At 44.9% G+C, this 18,737-nt stretch overlaps 1 protein-coding gene across 1 annotated transcript in view; it reads right to left on the bottom strand.

Annotated features, from left to right (window-relative positions):
- Positions 1-18,737, bottom strand: part of COG6 (component of oligomeric golgi complex 6) — a 464,502-nt gene that overhangs the window by 154,966 nt on the left and 290,799 nt on the right. Inside the window, exon 13 of the mRNA XM_078657244.1 lies at positions 7,534-7,651. Coding sequence (XP_078513370.1) covers positions 7,534-7,651 — 118 coding nt within the window. The remainder of the gene's footprint in view (positions 1-7,533; positions 7,652-18,737) is intronic.

The raw sequence follows: 18,737 nt of genomic DNA, 5'->3' as shown, positions 1-18,737 counted from the left end.
CAGGGGTCCCTTGAGTGAGCTGTCCATCATAGTGGGTAAAGGGCGGGAAGACGTTGCATACCGCTAGTGTGTGTGTGGCGGGTCTTCTATGCGATTTCACACGCCTCTTGTTTATAAAGGGTTAGAGCACGATTTGAGCAGCAGATGAGGAGAAAGAACCTCCTGGTCACAGGAACTACACGGGGATTGCGCTCGAGAAAGTCATGGATGGAAAGACCTCCATCAAGCATCACAGCTCATTTTTGACTGTAGATATGGAGAGAAAGCACACCTGCCCAGCCTCGACCGAGCGAGGGCACGATTTCTTTGGGCTGATTAATGTGATACCGAATTTGAGCTTGCCTTTAACTCGGGCACCTGCTTTATTTATATCTGTAAGTGCTTCCTGTTGATGTTTAATTTTTGTGACAGGAGCATCGTGCCAGAATGAATCCTGCCCAGCATATTTATCCAAGAAGATGCCACCGTTTTGTGCAATACTTCTACTCACCATGCTCACAAATTCTGCTACGCCACGGAATTTTCGGCAATTCTGTGTTCCGCGCGGAATTGCCGAAATTTTGTAAATTCCCCGAGCGTAGCAGAATTTACCGCCAACTCTTACCCAAAACTGTTATGTTCGACTTGATAATCCTAAATTGGCAAATACTTTACCCCCTATAAGTTCATAGTATATGGTACCGGGGGTACTCAGGGCATAGGTGGTAAAGGGGTCCCCAGGGCTGCAGCACTGTTTTGTGCCACTCTGGTTGACCCTAGCAAACCACTGACAGCAGGCCTGCCATTGCAGACTGCAGGAGCAGTGCAAACTACTTGAACTTGACTGTGCCATCACCATGTGCTTCACAGTCAAATGCACTATCTTTAATATATGTCAGGAAAATCCTAAGGTAGGCCTCCTCAGCCCAGGTCAGTACATATAAGTGCAAGCCTATTTGTTCCTGTAGTGGTGTTCCCCAGTGGAAACTACTATAAGTATCAGTGGTCCATGGGATACCACCCTGGCATTCTCTAGGTTGGAAGCTTTATTAAGGTACCCCTGAAATATGTCATGTGTGGCATCAAACAATGTGCCTTCTCACCCCTGACATGAATGTTGTGCCATGGGTGATGTGGCAGGTACCCAGGTGGCTATCTTAGAGGTTGCCCCTCCTTCTCTCTGCTTTGGCTGGTAAGCCTGCATTTCCTGCACCTGCTGCCAATGCCAAGACAGGATTCTGACTTTCTGCCAGGCAGTGTGATCACTCCCAAGAGGCAGGAACAAAGGCTTGAGAAGGAAGGCGGTCCCACCTCACTCCTCCCAAGCAAGCTAGTGAAGTGGCACATCGAAATGGCTAGCTTCAAAGGCTACATCACCTTTGATATGCACATGGCTAACTCCCAGTAGAGGGAACAGCCTTCCCCATGCCCCAGGCACATTTGCACCTGGACAGGCGGGAAATTAGTAAGTCAAGAAGGTGTACACCCCCACAAGGCTAGCCACACCTCTCAGGTGAGCAGCCCAGTCTGTACACTAAAATTAGCTCTCTGTCATCTTAAGTGGCAGAATATAGAGAGTTATGGGTAGAAAAAGTGACCTAGACTCCTGGATGTGGTCTCCTGAGGGGCAGACGAGCTGTCCATTGGCTACTAGCTGCCACACCCCGAACTCCCCTAAATGTAGGATTTAAGAGACCCCTGACACCAGAACCTCTGATATGAACAACTTGAGTCAAGGAAAGAGACCAAGCGGAGACCCGTGTCGCTGACAACAGGAATTTGCACACAGCACCAAAGCAAGGAGGGATACCTTTGACCCTGTGGCAAAACACTTGAAACTGCGTGACGAACCTCTTCCTTCTTTACAACTTGGCACTCCCTGAGGGACCCTTGTGGAAGCCAGAAGCAAGCTCAGAATCCCCTGGACTAGTGGCACTAGTCCTCAGCACACTGCAGGTAAAAACACTCACCAGATCCAAAGAATCACTGGCCATCAGGCCATCTGTGGGATCACCCAAATCTATGTTGTCCAGTGCATTGTGGGAGTTGTAGTCTCGCCTGCCACGAATTTTCATTCAGACTGCTACCGCATACCCTAGGCCCCAGTAAGGGGCCAGGACCTTTTTGCTGTATTTACAACTACGAAGGCTTGTTGGTCACCAGTCCGGTAACCAACATCTTTACTCGATGCTGCATTAAGAGGAAATTCCATCCGACCTTCAATCGATGTCAGCAACCATTCCGTTGTTGTCTTTTTGCATCTTTTCCCCCGCAGCACTGTTAAAGTGGTAAAAGCAGATCTGAATGCCACAGCTTTCTCTAGCAAATTGTTGCCAGCTGAATGTTGGTCATCGGTACTTACCACACTATTTTCACAATGTATGGAATCAACAGTGGTGGAGGAACAGCCTAGGCACATATCCCTGACCAATTCACTCATAGAGCATTGTCTTTCGACTATGGTGGTGGGTGCATGGGGCAAAGTTTGGCATTTTGTATAGTGGCAAACAGATCGACTGTGTGAGAGCCAAATTTGTGAAAGTAGAAATTAAGTACTTATGTATTCATCTCCCATTCATGGACTTATTGATGTATCCTGCTTAAAAGGTCTGCACTATTGCCCACTCCCACAGGTGCTCTCCTGGAAGCGGAATGTGAATCAGAATGGCCCAATGCATACATCGATGAGTGAGCCCTCACTCCTTCCCGCTTTTCTATGTAATACATGGCTGTTATGATGTTTGTTTATATTATGATTGGTTTGCCACGAATAAGTGTGTAAAATGCTCTGAGTGCTAACTGCATTGCAGTGCACTCCAGATAATTGATGTGACAACCCTGTTGGTCTTATGTCCAGTTACTGTGACCGTTATGTGGCTGAGATGAGCTCTCCACCACATGAGTAAGGGGTTAGAGGTAATGGACCTTTGAAGCGGAGGGTCCAAAAATTGCCCGACTAGCAACACATTTTTGGCATTCCATCAAATGAGAGTGCACTGGGATCTGAGCTCTACCAATACTAGATCTTCACATTGACTCTCTGCTTGTGACCATTGCCTCGCTAGACCCTTGTATGGGACGTATGTGAAGTCTATGTTGCGACATTACTAGAAGAGGTGTGGCGCCGCGGCTAGGGCGACTGACTCCGGAATCTGGGGATCACGGTTCGATCCCCAGCACCGGCGGCAGATTAGCCCAGCACCAAGTGACTCTGGGCAATAGCTTGCTTAATCTTCCCGACGGCCCCCAGCGCCTAGAGACCCTTACGGGTGATTGTGTGCTTTACAAATGTGGATTATTATTATTATTATTATTATATACATGAAGCTCTTATGTCCAAACGGTTTCATTACCATCCTCACCGTCAGAAGATGAGATGATGAGGTTTCTGAAAAAGAGGCAAGCCTCTTAAATGTCACCACCCTCTCTTGGTTTGGGTAGGATTTCCAAATAACAAAATTTAACATACCCCATAAAAAGTTTGAATCTGCTGACATAAGAGGTGCGACCTTTTGGCAATGAGTATGAACCCTATTCCGTATAGTAACATTGCTACCTTAGTGTGTGCTAGACATTGCTCTCGGCCATCACTCTTTATCAGCCAATTGTCCAGGTTAAGGAAAGATGTGAATGGTATTTCTGTGCAACTACTACCACTAGACAATTGGTAGATTTAGTGGTGCTGCCTAGTTTTATGGGTGTGTGGAAATATGTGCCATTCAGGTTGCGGGTCACCATGTGATCCCTGTGCAGAGCAGTGGAATCACATCCTGCACAGTGGTCATTTTGAAGTGCTTTGACAGGTTGTAGCAGTTCCAGGGCATGAGGTCTAGTATAAGCCACAGAGATCAATCCATTTTGAAATTGAATGAGCACAAGAAGTAGACTCTTTGGCCCCCATAGTGAGGGGGCATCAGCTCAATGACACCTTTGCTGAGGATCCCTTGTACTTCCTGGTTTCTGAGAGACTCGGACAAGCCAGTGTCTTCGGTCCTGAGTTTTAGGGCCCTTAATTAGATGTCTTCCTGAAGAAGAGTGGCTACCTCAGGGTCAAAAGGTATCTGGGACTGAAGCCGGACCTGAAGGTTGATGCCTCTTTTGGCTCGACTCAGGGCTCAAAGCCTGACTCTCTCACGAGCAGTACTCAGTCTCGACACAAGAACACTATCCAGGTTGATCCTTGAGTGAGTGTGGAGGAATGGAGGCTCTATGAGTTGTGTTTGTCTAGGATCTGTGATCTGGTGTAATGGAAGTTCCTCCTCTTCGAACTCCAATTCAGTGGAGGGCAAAACCTCGGCTTCGGTCTCCATACATCTGCTGGATACCCGAAGGGCCATTCTCTTCTTGTGTGGTGCCCTCAATATCCTTGGGTCTGAAAAGGTCTAGGGTCTCAACACTGCATCTTGTGGTAGGCCCAATGGTGTCTAAGTCTGCAATGGACAGTCTTTTAATACTTTACCACCTTACAAGCCGAGCAGGTTGACTTCTCAAGCTCTGGAGACAGGCAGATGTTACAGACTTGATGCTGGTTGGACCATGGAAATTTGCTGTTGCATTTAGGGCAAAATTGAAAGGGTGTTTTGTTCATAATACCCAACCCCAACATTGATTCTCGTTCCAACACAATCCTCCTCAAAGCAGTTCGAAGTTGAATCCTATGCAGTCACAGATACAGAAGAAAGTTCCTCTGTATCTGGGGCTGAATTCTTGACGACTGGCACCAAAGGGCGCAGTGAAGTTATCAATGGTACAGAGCTGTAAGTAGAAATCCTGAACCGATCGCAGGAAAAAACAATCTGAGGCCATGTCTCTGTCCTCGTGAATCATGGACTTGAAGAGGATTCAAAACCGATCTTATGACTAAAACTTCGTCAAAGAAAAACAACTTGCAAACTTCTGCGCTACTAGATAAGAGAAGTACACTGCGCATGCCTATCTACAGCCATACAAACTATAAACATTATTCTTCAAGGCACTGTTCGAGTAAATTCAGTCTATAATTTCATTGTAATGAACCAGTAACTAATCCTGAATTATACTATCTCCCATATTGCTTTGAGATCAGTGCACCATGAAGCAATTACAAGTGGTACCGCGAGGCTGACTAAATTTGTGATAGAATAATACTATATATGATAATCATTCAGTAGTCATGAATGTGTGTACATGTTTAGCAACTACTTTTACTATGTGGTCAGCATCCACTCATGCTACGCCATCAGCTAACATGCACTCCTACATTCAGCACACATTGCTGAATTCTAGAGATGTTTGCCCACCCATGAACTAAAATGACAGTGCTTCAAGGCATGAAGATGGCTGTACTTTTAAGATCTACAGATGGCAAAGCTAACAAGCACTAGAGGTAACTTCACATCCAAGCAATAGAATTTGCAGTGCTAACAAACACCAGATATGGCAGCATTTGCACAACAAAACAAGCAAAGATCAGAAAGCACAAACATCATAGAGACGGGTGACCTTGCAGGCACTAAAGATAGCTGCACTCCAACACTCTGAGGGACAAGAGAGAGCTGCATCCGGAGGCACTAGAGAGGGCTGCACCAAGAGACACTAGAGAGGACTGCAACTCGAGAATATTGAACAATTGCCAACTTTTCATTTCACCCGTCCTTGTCCCACAGTGGCAGATCAGGGACACTCAAAAGTTGCTGAAATCCCGTTTTGGGGCGCAAGCATGGGACAGCCTGCTACGAATATCTGTATGCATGTTGAAGGCACTTTCAGGTGTATCGCAGCCAGCCAACGTTCCTTGCCAAATGTCCAAAAGTCATCAGTCAGAAGCTAGAGATGATGGATATAAAATTCACCCTTCCTTGTGTATGAAACGAAACTTGGATGGACCATAACTTTTCTTGCTCACAGGTGACAGGAAGAACCAGCTGATCAATAAATTGTGAGCGAAGGCAGGTATATTAGAGGAACCAAAGATAAGGCACCTTCAAAAGGCTCACAACTACTCCCTAGCTGTGCTTTGAAGAGTAAAAGTGAAAGGAGAAAATTGCCAAAAGTTAGGAAAAAGTGGCAACCACAGCATATTGGTTTGGAGGGCCACAACTGAAGGTTTAAATCAGATCTCCTATGAGAATGGGATGGCTAATGGTAAACTGAATGCCGGATTACAAAAGGAAGTTTTATATTTTTAGGTTGCTTGGGGCATCAGTTTGGACCGGTGAGTGCAATTTTTGTGAGGAAAGACAAAATCCAGATGCATAAATGGAAATGCTGGGGGAAATCCATATATCTGTGGTTGTGGAAGAGAGGAAGAGGGCATGTTAAATGCCCACTGTGAAAGTTGGTAAGGGGCAAAAGTGTCATATCTACATTAATTGGAAGAGCAGATCCAAGTGCAGGGAGTCTAAGGAACCGCAAAGGGTAAGGGACTGGAAGTGAAAGTATGGGTAGCTGGGTATGCAATGGTAATAAAGACCAGCACTGCAGCCACCTCTTTGGACCATGGATATAGACGAGGGAGTCTTGCTCAGCAAGAAGGGGAGCACTATTTTTTGGGAATGGAATCCACCAAGAAATGTTAGTAATGCTCACTACATGGGCAATAATGACATGTCGAATGAGACATCCTTGAGATATTCAGTCTCGCTCTTTAAAATCTGATAGAGCACATCACAGAAATAGTGCTTTTAAGTACATGCTGCGAAAAAATGATACACTGACCCCATTCTTCTAGTCTAGCCCAACCACCTGGAATACAATGCCAACTGCGGAGTACACTATCATCTGTATCTTCACCAGGAGCTATTAAAGGCTTGGGGGGCATGAAATGGCGCGCAGGAGTGGATGGCAGAAGAGGATGCCTGAGCCTATGACTCACTATTGAGTCAGGGATGAAGGTAGGCAGCTTCACTATGCTATCAAGTGACTCAAGCCAGCAAAGTTGTATTCCGCTAGCTGAATTATTCAATTTGCAACAATAACCTTTATAGCCTTACAACTAAATGAATCAGTTAATTTAACAATTAACATCCATTATTTGTCACTTAATGTACCATATATGGTCACAGATAAGTAATGTTTAGTATCAGCTACTCAGCAATGTTTGCTAGATCCTAAGTTTAACAGTCTAGGCCTAGCATAAGTCTAAATCCAGCTATGAGCGATAAGTAAATATCATGCTGTAGCTTTGTATTGAAAGGAAAATGACAACAAGGTATCTATGCCTATTTGAAAACATCACACCAGTTTCCCGAGGGATGAACATCAACTTAACTGTTTCCAAAGCACTTTATGGCGAGGGTCTGTTACAAGAATATCATGGTCTAACTATCATCTGATAAAAGTGCAGTGGCCAATACATCATTCCAAACATATTGACCCTTTCTAAGCAATAGTAGAAAACCTAGACACCATGGAGCAATGTTTTTAAAATTATATTTAAGAAACAAAATGTATGTCGAACAATACTTTTGTTATCAATATTCTGGCATACAGCTGGTATGCAACTGATGGCGAGCATGTTTTAGAAAACAAAGTAAACTTAATAGAAAAGAATAGTGATTTGATTTGAAAGCTTACCTTGTCAATGAGTTTATTCGCGTGGAGACTGAGGCTATTGAAAAATATCTTTTTACTTAGCAGATGCATTTCTTCAATTGTGGTTAATAATGTTGATGCACTGGTTCCTACAATAGTACTGGAAAACAGACACAAATGAGGCAAACATTACTAGGAGAACAGAAGGAACTTCATTATGCCTTTTCATCATCAAATCATTAGTTGGTGAGCAAAAGGGGATGCCTATACCTAACTTTTGATTTACCCTACCTATCAGCTCTAAATTGCTCTAGAATACATTATTAACACTCCACATTGCAACAACACATGCAGAGTAACATTTTAATCCACTTGCCCATCATTATCTAGGGATTAAAACTTAAAATCAGAGTAGTATTGAATTGCTCACTCGCTAGCTTCATAATGAGAATGGTTGTACTCAATTCTATTTTCTACTAGAAAATTGCATTTATTTAAGTTGTCCATTTTGTTCTTGCCTTTGTTTCCTCTTCCAGAAGATTAGTGCAACCCACAAGAACCCTGAATAGCATCCATGACTAAAATAACAATAATAAACATAATAACAAAACAACTATAATAATAATAATAATTATTATTATTAAGACCATTTATAGCACACACCAGATACTTTACTGTCGCTTAAAATAAAAGGCGCAGTATTGTTACCTATATCAATAGGCCTGCAGGCTACAGCTCTGCCATAACTGATGAGCTACTTTAACAGCAAAAGAAAACATGTGCATTGTTTTATTTGCTTTCCTAAACTACACATATTCTGGAAAAAATACGTTATACAATAATAGCTTACCAAGTGTAGATATTTTAGAGGGTAAACACCTACATAAACAGGTCAGCAATGTAAAAACCGACAGTCGTTGCTTTACCATTCGTACACTGTAAGCTCATCCATTCTTTTTCTTTTTAGGTCTGGCCTAGAGACAGCTTTAGCTGTTTCGCCAGCCTCATGTGAGCAAAATAATTCATCATACAAATACATACATAAATATATAAGTAGAGAAGGTTTCAGTCAGCTCTCTTCAACCATTATGTTCAATCGTCATTTGCTTCCCCACCACAACACACAGCATGGGGCACTGGATTAGCCAACCTTAGCCTTTGGAACTTCTCAGTGTGGCGCCATTTTGCTTGTGCACATTCACCTAAAACGAAGTGCACTTCACTGTAAAGGCTGATGGGCCAATCTCTGTTTTCATTACAGCATATATTTTTGCAAAGAATCATTTTTAGGTCTAGCCTGTAAGAGCATGCACTCTCCCTTGCAAGACTCCTGTAGTCAATAATGGGCTTCGAACATGCCTATAGCTTAACATTCGTTAGCATGATTGTCACTCTTCTTTGCTGCCTTTTTATTAGGTAGCGTTTGCTATGCGCCACATCGCATTAGCCTTAATGTCCCTTGTCTAGGATGAACAAATTACTTACTTTCAGTAATGCCTCATCTGGTAGAGACTATATCTAGCCACATATTCCTTACTTTTGAAATTCTTCAGGCATAAAACTGGATCAAAAAGACTTTTCATGAGTAGTAACCCTACATGTGCCGGTAGTTGGGGTCAGTCGGCTCTGATCGTCAGCGGCGTTTGCCATAAGTGACGTATGCGTCACCTATATAGGCACCACCTCGACATGCTGATGTCAGTTAATTTTCATGACTTTCCACGCTAGAAGCGCGGAGCCAATAAGAGCACTGACACTGGTGTATTCAAGCTAGTTCCCTAAAAGGGATCAGCCCTGATCCTAGAGATCTGTCGGCAGAGTGGGGAGGATGGGTGGGTCAGTAAGGAATCTGCAGCGACATATAGTCCCTACCAGATAAGGTGTTCCCAAAGGTAAATAACCTGGTCATCTAGAGACTTCTAGCCGCACATTCCTTAACTTTGAATAGATACCCAAGCAATACCATTACAGGTGGAGGGTCTGCGGACAAATTTAAACTAGGAGGTCCCGCAGGAAGGAATGGACAAAATGACCATCCCTACGGGCCTGACTGTCCAGGTAGTAATGCTCGGTTAATGTGTGTAGAGAAGCTTGCATTGCTACCTGGCAGATGTCTTGGACTGGGACTCCATGTGTTAAGGCAGTGGCCACAGCTTTAGCTCTGGTAGAATGAGCAGGAGGCTGCTTCTTGGCCATAACATAGCAGATCTTGATGCAAAGAATGACCCATCGAGAGATGGTCCATTTCTGCATTGCCCAACCATTCCTTGCACCAACATATCCCACGAAGAGTTGGTTGTCCACCCAGGACTCAGGTGTGCAGTCAAGGTAGAACGACAAAGCTCTTTCCGGGTCCAGATGGTGGAGTCGCTCCTCTTCCTTAGAGAGATGTGGAGGAGTTTATAAAGTGGGCAAGGTGACAGATTGGCCCACATGAAATGCTGTTACCACTTTCGGCAGGAAAGAGGCCCTAGGTTTGAATCATCAGTTTGTCTGAATGAACTGAGAAGAATGAAGGCTTAGAAGATAAAGCCTGCTGCTAACTCAACACCCCATGTGGACGTAATCACCACAAGAAAGCCTGTTTTGATGGTGAGCAGCCTGAGGGGAGAATTGTGCAAAGGCTTGAATCAAGAATGTGAGAACCAAGTTGAGGTCCCACTGAGGCATGATGAATGGGAAAGGGAAAAGAAATGTACAAGATGCTTTCAAAAACCTATTTACGATAGGGGACTTTAAAAGGGAGAGTTGGTCTGGCAGCCACAAGAAGGCAGAATGGACAGAAAGACAGCCCTTGATAGTGCCTAGGGCAAAGCCCTGCTGGGCAAGGGAAATAATGAATAACAGTACCACAGGAAAAGGGGCAGAAAGGGGTCAATATATTTGGATGAACACCATGCCACAAGTTTTTTCAAATGGCAGGTGTATATCATCTTGGTGGGGGGACACCTGAATGCAAGAATAATGTTACAGACTTTAAGAGGAAGGTCGAAAGCTGTCAACTGCTGCCGCTCAAATTCCACGCAAGAAGGCTCAGAAGAAGATGGAGGACCCTCCCTTGCTGCTAGGACAGAATATCCTCCCGAAGGGGCAGCCTGATCGAGAATCAAAATTCATGTTCAGAAGCTCGGGATACCAGTCTCTCTGTGCCCAGTCTGGAGCCACAACTTGGGCCCTGTTCTTCCTGATCTTCTTGAGAACTCTGGGCAGGAGAGGTATGATCGGAAAAGCGTACAGGAGGCCTAGGCTTCATTCGAGATGAAAAGTGTCTCCGAGCAACAGCAGCCTTGGAAACTCCGGCATGCAAAATTGCCGACATTGCGTGTTCTTGGCAGAGGTAAACAGATCCAACCAAGGCTCTCCAACTTCTGAAAGAGACCTTGTGTCTACTACGGGTGGAGATGCTATGCATGATCCGTTAGGCATCAACTGCTGAGTTCATCTGCCATGACGTTCAGGGAACGTGCCACGTGTTGAACCACCAGGGATATGCCCTGCTGTCCCAGCCATGCCCAGAGACAAAGGGGTTGTTCTTGACAAAGGATTCACAACCCCACCCTGCCCTGTTTGTTGCAGTACCACTTGTCGGTGGTGTTGTCTGTGAACACCTGCACTAGCCTTCCCTTGATGGAGGGTAGAAAGGCTTTCAATGGCAGTTGAATTGCTCGGAGCTCCAGCATGTTGATATGGAGTCCGGATTCCGCCGGAGACCAGAGTCCTCTGATCTCCATCTCTCCCAGGTGGCCGCCCATCCCAGGAGTGACACATCAATCACTACTGTGAGATGTGGTTGGGGAATGGCAAGGGGTGTGCCGCTGACCCAATCACAGTTTGTTAGCCACCACTGTAGGTCCTTTGCAGTTCGCTCTGAAATCTGGACCATGTCAGAGAGATTTTCTTGATGCTGCCTGCACTGGAACTTAATATCCCACTGCAGAGCCACATATGCCGTCTGAAATGTGTCACCAGCAGGATTCAGAAGGCCATGAATCCCAGCAGCCCCACAGTCAGTCTCACCGAAACCAGGGATCGAGGCTGAAACATCTGTATCATAGCCTAAATATCCTAGACTCACTGCTCGATAGGATAAGCCCGAAACTGCACGGTGTCTAGAACAGCTCTGATGAAAGGTAGTGTCTGAGAGGGAGTCAGGTGTGACTTTGGCTTGTTGATAGTGAACCTCAGCAAATGCAGGAGGTTCGCTGTAGTTTGGAGGTGGCACACAACAGCCTGTGGCGAGCCCACCTTCTGCAGCCAGTTGGAGAGATAGGGGAAGATCGGCACCCTTGACCTGTGCAAGTGAGTGAGACTACCGGATCACCTTGATGAACACCCAAAGGGGTGCTGGTGAGGCCAAAAAGGAGCGTGGTGAACTGAAAAGACTCTAGGCCTACCGTAAACTGCAGGTAGCGCAGATGGGCAGGCAGGATGGGAATGTGAAAATAGGCACCCTGCAAATCTAACGCTACCATTCAGTCTCCTGGGTCCAGGGCAGACAGGATCTAAACCAATGTGAGTATCTTGAACTCTGAGATCTAGAATAGGATGAAGACCCTTGTCCTTTTTTGGAAATCACAAAGTAGCAGGAATAGCAACCACAGCCTACCTCTGGCACCAGAACCCACGGTAGGGGCAGAAAGCATGCCTGTGGTAATATAACAGTCCATGGATCCAGGTATATAAAATAGGTTGGATTTATTGAAGCTTAGTTACAAGATAAGTGCATTAGAAGAAGATAGGTAGATGGAAATAACCCCACCAGGAGCAGCCTCCCTGCTGCTCAGCCTGCCTGCCATGAACTGACACTCTATACTGAAGCCAGGCACTCAAGTATTCCATGAGGTCATCAGGCATTCTAACACTCATACTAGCTGAGCAACAGGGAAGACGCAGTCAGAGCAAGAAAAGACACAAGTCAATTATAACATATCCCCCTTCCTTAGTGAAACAAAATACCAAAGTGAAGAAGGCAAACACAAACATCAATAAATGCAATGCATTCTGAAAGAAAAGCATTTACAATGCAAAAGAAAGCATTTACATTACAGTCTTAAAAAGTAAAGACATTGATATTAACCCCATCCCCCTCCCTTGTGGAAAACCCACAACACACAAGACCACCCAGAGCGGTGGAATAGAACGGGGGCACACACACCACCCCACAACCAACATGTAACAGGGTACACAACACCCTGTAGAACAGCACTGGGACACTCACCGCCCCACAAACTCCACGTAATAGGGAAAACACCTCCCTATGATCCATAACTGGGGCACTTAGCTCCCACAGCCTCACTTCAAAAGGGTACTCACCACCCTAGGAACAGAACTGGGGCACTCAGCTCCCACAACCTCACCTCAAAAGGGTACTAACAACCCTAGGAACAGAACTGGGGCACTCAGCTCCTACAACCTCACCTCAAAAGGGTACTCACCACCCTAGGAACAGAACTGGGGCACTCAGCTCCCACAACATCCCCGCAAAAGGGTACTCACCGCCCTAGGAATAGAACTGGGACACTCAACACACCTCTCTATGACCCAGAACTGGGGCACTCACTGCCCTACAACTTACACATAACAGGGTACACACCACCCAGTGGAACAGACTCGGGGCACTCACCACCCACAACCTGCCTAAAAATAAAACTGAACACTCCAACGCAACCGTATTTCAGCAATGATATAAACACATAGAAAGTCTCTTACTCCGGTGAGCGATCTCTCACCCGAGGTCATGACCCAAAACTCCATATGGGTGTTAACATTCAATGTAAAGTAGCACAGCGGCTTCCTCCTCCATTGTTCCAAATGAAGTTCAGGTTCCAGTAAATGTGTAAAATATTCACCCTTATCTCTGGAATAATGTCCAAAATTAAAAAAGAGCAAGTGATAGCTGAAAAGAGCCCCTCACACTGCCCACAGTTTTCCACAAGCCTTAAAACACTGGTAACAAAGAATTGAAAACAGTAATTGAATGTTTGCATTACGCTCTAAATTACCAAGAAACCGGCCCCAAATGCAGCGTTAATCTCTTGAAAGGCATTACACCAGTCGAAATGGAGACTGCAGCAATCGACCCTGAATTAATCTTTATTAAGTGAACAACGCGGTTGGCAGGGCTGGGCGCATCGGCATCGGTGCCGGCATCAGCGAAAGTCAGGGAGGAACGACCAGCACTGGCACAGATCCATGACCAGATCCTTGGGGGCCCATTGGAGCTGGAGCTGCCAGCGTGGAAACAGATGGGGCCCCCACCGACCCTGGGGGGTATGAAGGCACGGGGGAGGGGTCGGGTTGTACAAATATGAGAGGCATGGCCTCATAAATCTCTTTAATGTGAGCGGGGACCGCTTCAGCTCCTGGAAAATTAGGGAGGCGCAGAGTTGGCCCGAGGCAAGGTCAGAAGAACCAGGCCACGAACACCGATGTTCCATCGTTGCGTTGGCTGACGGACAAGGAGAAGTTGAAGCGCACTTTGACTTCTTGTGTTTTTTGTACCTCTTACCTGAATGCCCCATCAATTTTGAGTGGGACGAAAAGAACTTCAGACTCCTGGAACAGTCCCGGGCCCTTCCTCTCAACTGAGACTATGACTTCTGTGGAGTCGCATGCCAGGACGCTAGCAGCTTCAGGGACCACTCCCTCAAAGCCTTGGTTCCCATGGAGCGTCAATTGGAGAACGACTTGGAGTCGTGGTTGCACTCCAGACATCACAAACAAAGGAGGTGTGGTTCCGTCACCGACATGGCATGGTGACAGACGCCACAGGGTTTTAAACCTGTTTTCCTCGATGACAACCTCAACACACCAGGAGGACAAACAACATTAACAACATGCTGCATGAATCCTTTGAAAAACTGACAAAGGGGTAGATCTCCTCTTGGATCAGCACTGGCTGGAGCAGAAAGGAAAGAAATGACTCAGCATGCCAAGGTGGCTCCTATATAGGCGACCCAGATGTCACTTCCGGCACGGATGGTGACGCAGATGATACTGCAACAAGCTGCAACAAGCCTACTGACGCCACTTACCATTGCGCATGCCTACTACTAACAAAAAACCTTCCTGATACAGTCTGACGCCTAGGGAAATTCAAAGGTAAGGAATCTGTTTATAGAAGTCTCCATCAGATTGAGGTTTTATTGGTCGGCATTTGTCCATAATTTTAGCCAAAGGACAAAAGTTAATACCCACAATTGAGATTCCTTAGCCTAAGTGTAAGGGAGGGAATCTCTTGTGCTGTGTTCTCGAGGGATGACCAGACAGATAAACATCAGGGCTGATATGGCGCTTGTTTACTGATCGATGGTTCCGGTGAAATCAGGGCAAAATCTCAGAGGGATGGAGCTCTCCACTCCATTTGAACCCTACGAGAAGTAAAGCTACCACGCTTTCCCAGGAGACAACGCCCCAGTCATACCCGATGGTGCGTGCAAGCCATCCGTCAGATTGATCACCCTTGCCCGTCATTTCCCTCTGAGATTTTGCCCGATTTCACCGGAACCATCAATCAGTAAACAAGCGCCATATCAGCCCTGATGAGTCACAGGCACTGCCATGTTGATGAAACACATGTCGGCTGGCGTTCTGTAAATATACCAAAAGAAAAAGACGTATATAAAGTCTAATATATTGTCTTCACCATACAACCGGTGCCTATTATTTTGTCTCAAAACGACTGAATTACTTAAAGTTATTTGTACCATACGTGTGACCAGTACCTGCTGTATGCTATTCAACCACTGCACTGAATAGCTTTGAGGTGAGCTGGCCAACAAATTAACCAAAGCACTGGCTCGGATCTTACAGCCCGTGTACGAGCTAAGCCCTGAATGTTTGCAATGTAAATCATATACCGAACAATATGTAAAACATGCTGAAGAGGCTTCAAAAATCAAAAGAAGTGTATTTATTTAACATGTGAAGCACTGACGTTACCACATCACACAATAATCTAGTCAAATACAATAGGTTTTTGTACAACTGGTATTCGGAACTCACATATTTAAAAGTGCCTTCATATGTATTAATGAAGAAAATAAATATTCAGTGAAGTCTTTGCCTAAGTTCACACAATTTGAGCATGGAAGCCACTATTTATCTAGGTGTTGTATTTTAACTTTGTACAAATCAGCCAGGAAATGGGTATTTGTCTTTCCTTTTGTTAAAACTTTGTTTTTATTTCTTTGCTCTTCGCTTTCCTGCAGTTATGTATAACGAGAACTAGACCCAAAGGTATTGGAGCACTTAACATGAGCACCACTTACATTACACAAGGTCACATTTATTGTTTATAGGCATTAGGAAATTAAGTGGTTTTCCCAGAATAACAGGATATTAAGCCAATGCCAAGACTCAAACCTGGTTCCCAAGTTCTAAAGTGGCCAGCCCTGGCCTATGCCACTTCCTGGATGGAGGCAGGCAGAAGAAATATCATAGATCAACTTGTTCTGGTGCTGAGCCAGGCTTCAGGTTTTCAGTAGCTCGCCCACTTCTAGAATGGCTATACTATGTCTAAACAGTCAGTGATATTAGCATATGGTGCCTGCCTTCTCTTACCTTCATTTATGACCTTTTTTAGATCATGTTAAATTCGTTTTTAGATATTGCGTAATCTGCATTTACACAGTATACTATTCATCTACCAGAATTGTACAGAAACACTGCCTTCTGGTTTTAAAGGAGATTGAGAAAAAGAAATTAATTAATTAGCCTGGATTGTTCCCCCATCATAACAATAATATTGGCCATGATGTAAGGGATACCAGATAATTGGTTCACTCCTGGTGTTGTCAAGAGGCAAGTCAATGAAATGTTTTAAAGTTCATTCTTAGAAACTTTCACTTAAAATAAATGTCAATGCAATGTTGTGATCTAATGCACTAACATGTTTTTCAAAAAGATTTTATTGGTGCATGCCAAAATATGTTACATAGCATATTAGCAGCCAGGTATCTAGCAAAAGATTCCATCGTACTAAGAACAGTGCTGGGCTATTTATGAAGAGTTAGCATACATAGTTTACATTTTTCTGTGTAACCAACGGTCCCCCCCACTCCCTGTCCAGTTGCAGCTCCTTTAACGGTCAGCATAGGGAAGAAGAACAATGAACCCTTTGGTGCTTAGAAGAAAGGGTTCTAGTGGGGAAATCATGACAGTGTGTCAGAGATAGGCTTCCTTAGACCACTGCCTTCAGTTGTTGCCTAGATGTGGCATGAGCAACTACTATATAGAAACCAAGAGTGCATGTGTCGGGGTGTATTATTAGGGGAGAGTATGATCCTTGGTGCAGTCTTTAAATCCCTTTCACCAAAATATCTCATGCCTGTGCAATAAAAGATTTTCTCAGACAGGCTCATTCTTCCATGAGTAACAGGGGGCGCTCAGATCGAAATCAAGAGAGCAAGACCTTGGTTTAACTTATGAAAGCCAAAGGAATTGAATCCTTCCAGGGCTGCGTATTATTGTGTTTTGCTAGAAGGTCCAGGTCGAGGAACTTGGTGGAGGGTTTCTCGACCTTAGTGCAGGGGAATGTGCCCAGAATGATCACTTCTGGGGAACTTGTTACTAAACAGCTCATTGAGATCAACAGCACCTTGAGAGCTCTCTGCCAGCCTGAAAGGAACGTGGGGCAAGATCAAAGCATATGAAACAAATCGCATATAAATGCAAACAGCAAGGACATGCAGCTGCAACTCCGAGGTATATTTAGTTAATTCTGGCAGGTGTATGGTAGGCTCCGTTCAGAATATTAAATTGAATATAATTAAAATAGGAGCCGTGGGATGCTTTGTGGGGATATTTCAGTATTTTAGCCCAGTCCACATCGTGCAGAGGTATGGCCATGTTGGTCTTCCAGTTAGTACAGAGAGAAGCCATGTAGTGGTCCCCTTGTTGCAGGAACCCACTGTACACCCAATCTATCAGTTTGCAGCCAGTCCCTATGGCGTAGAACGTCTGGTACACCTCCTGTGGGATTGGTGTTAGGTGTGCAACATGAAATAGGGCATTTAATGATTGTTGAAGGTGTTCGTAAGAAAGGAATTGACCAGGGCGAAGACTCTAGTCTGCCACAAGCGTTTGGAAATCTAGCAGCTCAACATCAACAAACAAATCCCCAATTTTGAGAAGCCTGCAGCACGCCACTGACGAAGTTGGCCTGAGCAAAGCCATCCTGGGCGAGTGGTGAGACTTAGCAAAGATATTGCAGGAGCATAGGGTTTCTTCATGTTAGTGAGTTTACAGGTTCTAGTAAGGGAAGAGAAAGCTAGGCGCCATAATTCCCGGATGGCGTTGGGTAGAATGGTCAGTAGGAAACAATGAGTAGTGCAGTAAGCCCTCTGTAAAGTCTTTACAGGTTAACTCCATCTCATGTAGGGAGCGGCCAGGCAGCATGTGAGCCATGCATTGGAGCTGTGCAGCTAAATAATAGCATTCTAAATCCAGAAGGTCTAATCCACCCGCAGACACTGGAAACTTTAGAATGGAAAGAGCTAACTGGCAGCGCTCCGGCCCTCAAACCAGAGGAGGGAAATGTCTGAAGAAGAAACAAGGGATGAGCAGGGGAAGGTTTGCAAAATAATACAATAACTTCAGTAGTGCCACGTGGCCCATAACTGATACTGGAAGAGAAGATCGAAAAGCAAACTGGGATCTGAGGGTCCGTGTCGCTCTGTCTAGATTTCCATCCTGCCAATCCATAGTGGAATGGTAGATATTAATTCCTTGGTATCGAAAGGTAACTGATTCTAAGTTGAATATGAGGATCTAATTGTATGTATAAAGGGGAAAATACTCCTGTGTGTCCAAGAAAAATTTCTACATTATAAAATCTTTATCAAGGTCCTATATTTTGCTTGTGTAATGCACATCCCAAATATTTTGAATATTCTGCATGTACTTTGGAACTGAGGAATGAGCCAGATCACTGGTTCGGACTTGGCTTGACTACAGAATAATTTTAAGACATGGACAGAAAGGGTAATTGCCCTGGGTCCAACCTTCCAAGGGGTCTGGGCCATGCTTCCCGTTCACAAGCACAACCAGCGAACTATTGTTGTACCAAAAGTGCTTTCCAGGGTGGATGGGTGCTGCTTGTTCAACCACTTGTAGTGCTAGAGGCATTCTTGTGGTCTGCCACCCAGTGATGACCTTTGACTACCATTGTTTTAATTGACTTTGGGGTGCTATTTTACCCTAGTCAGAATGTATGACGTCCTGCATATGCCTTGTTTCTCTTAAAG

Source organism: Lissotriton helveticus, chromosome 8 (assembly GCF_964261635.1).
Source record: "Lissotriton helveticus chromosome 8, aLisHel1.1, whole genome shotgun sequence".
Taxonomy (NCBI): domain Eukaryota; kingdom Metazoa; phylum Chordata; class Amphibia; order Caudata; family Salamandridae; genus Lissotriton; species Lissotriton helveticus.
This window is presented reverse-complemented; position numbering and strand designations above follow the sequence as displayed.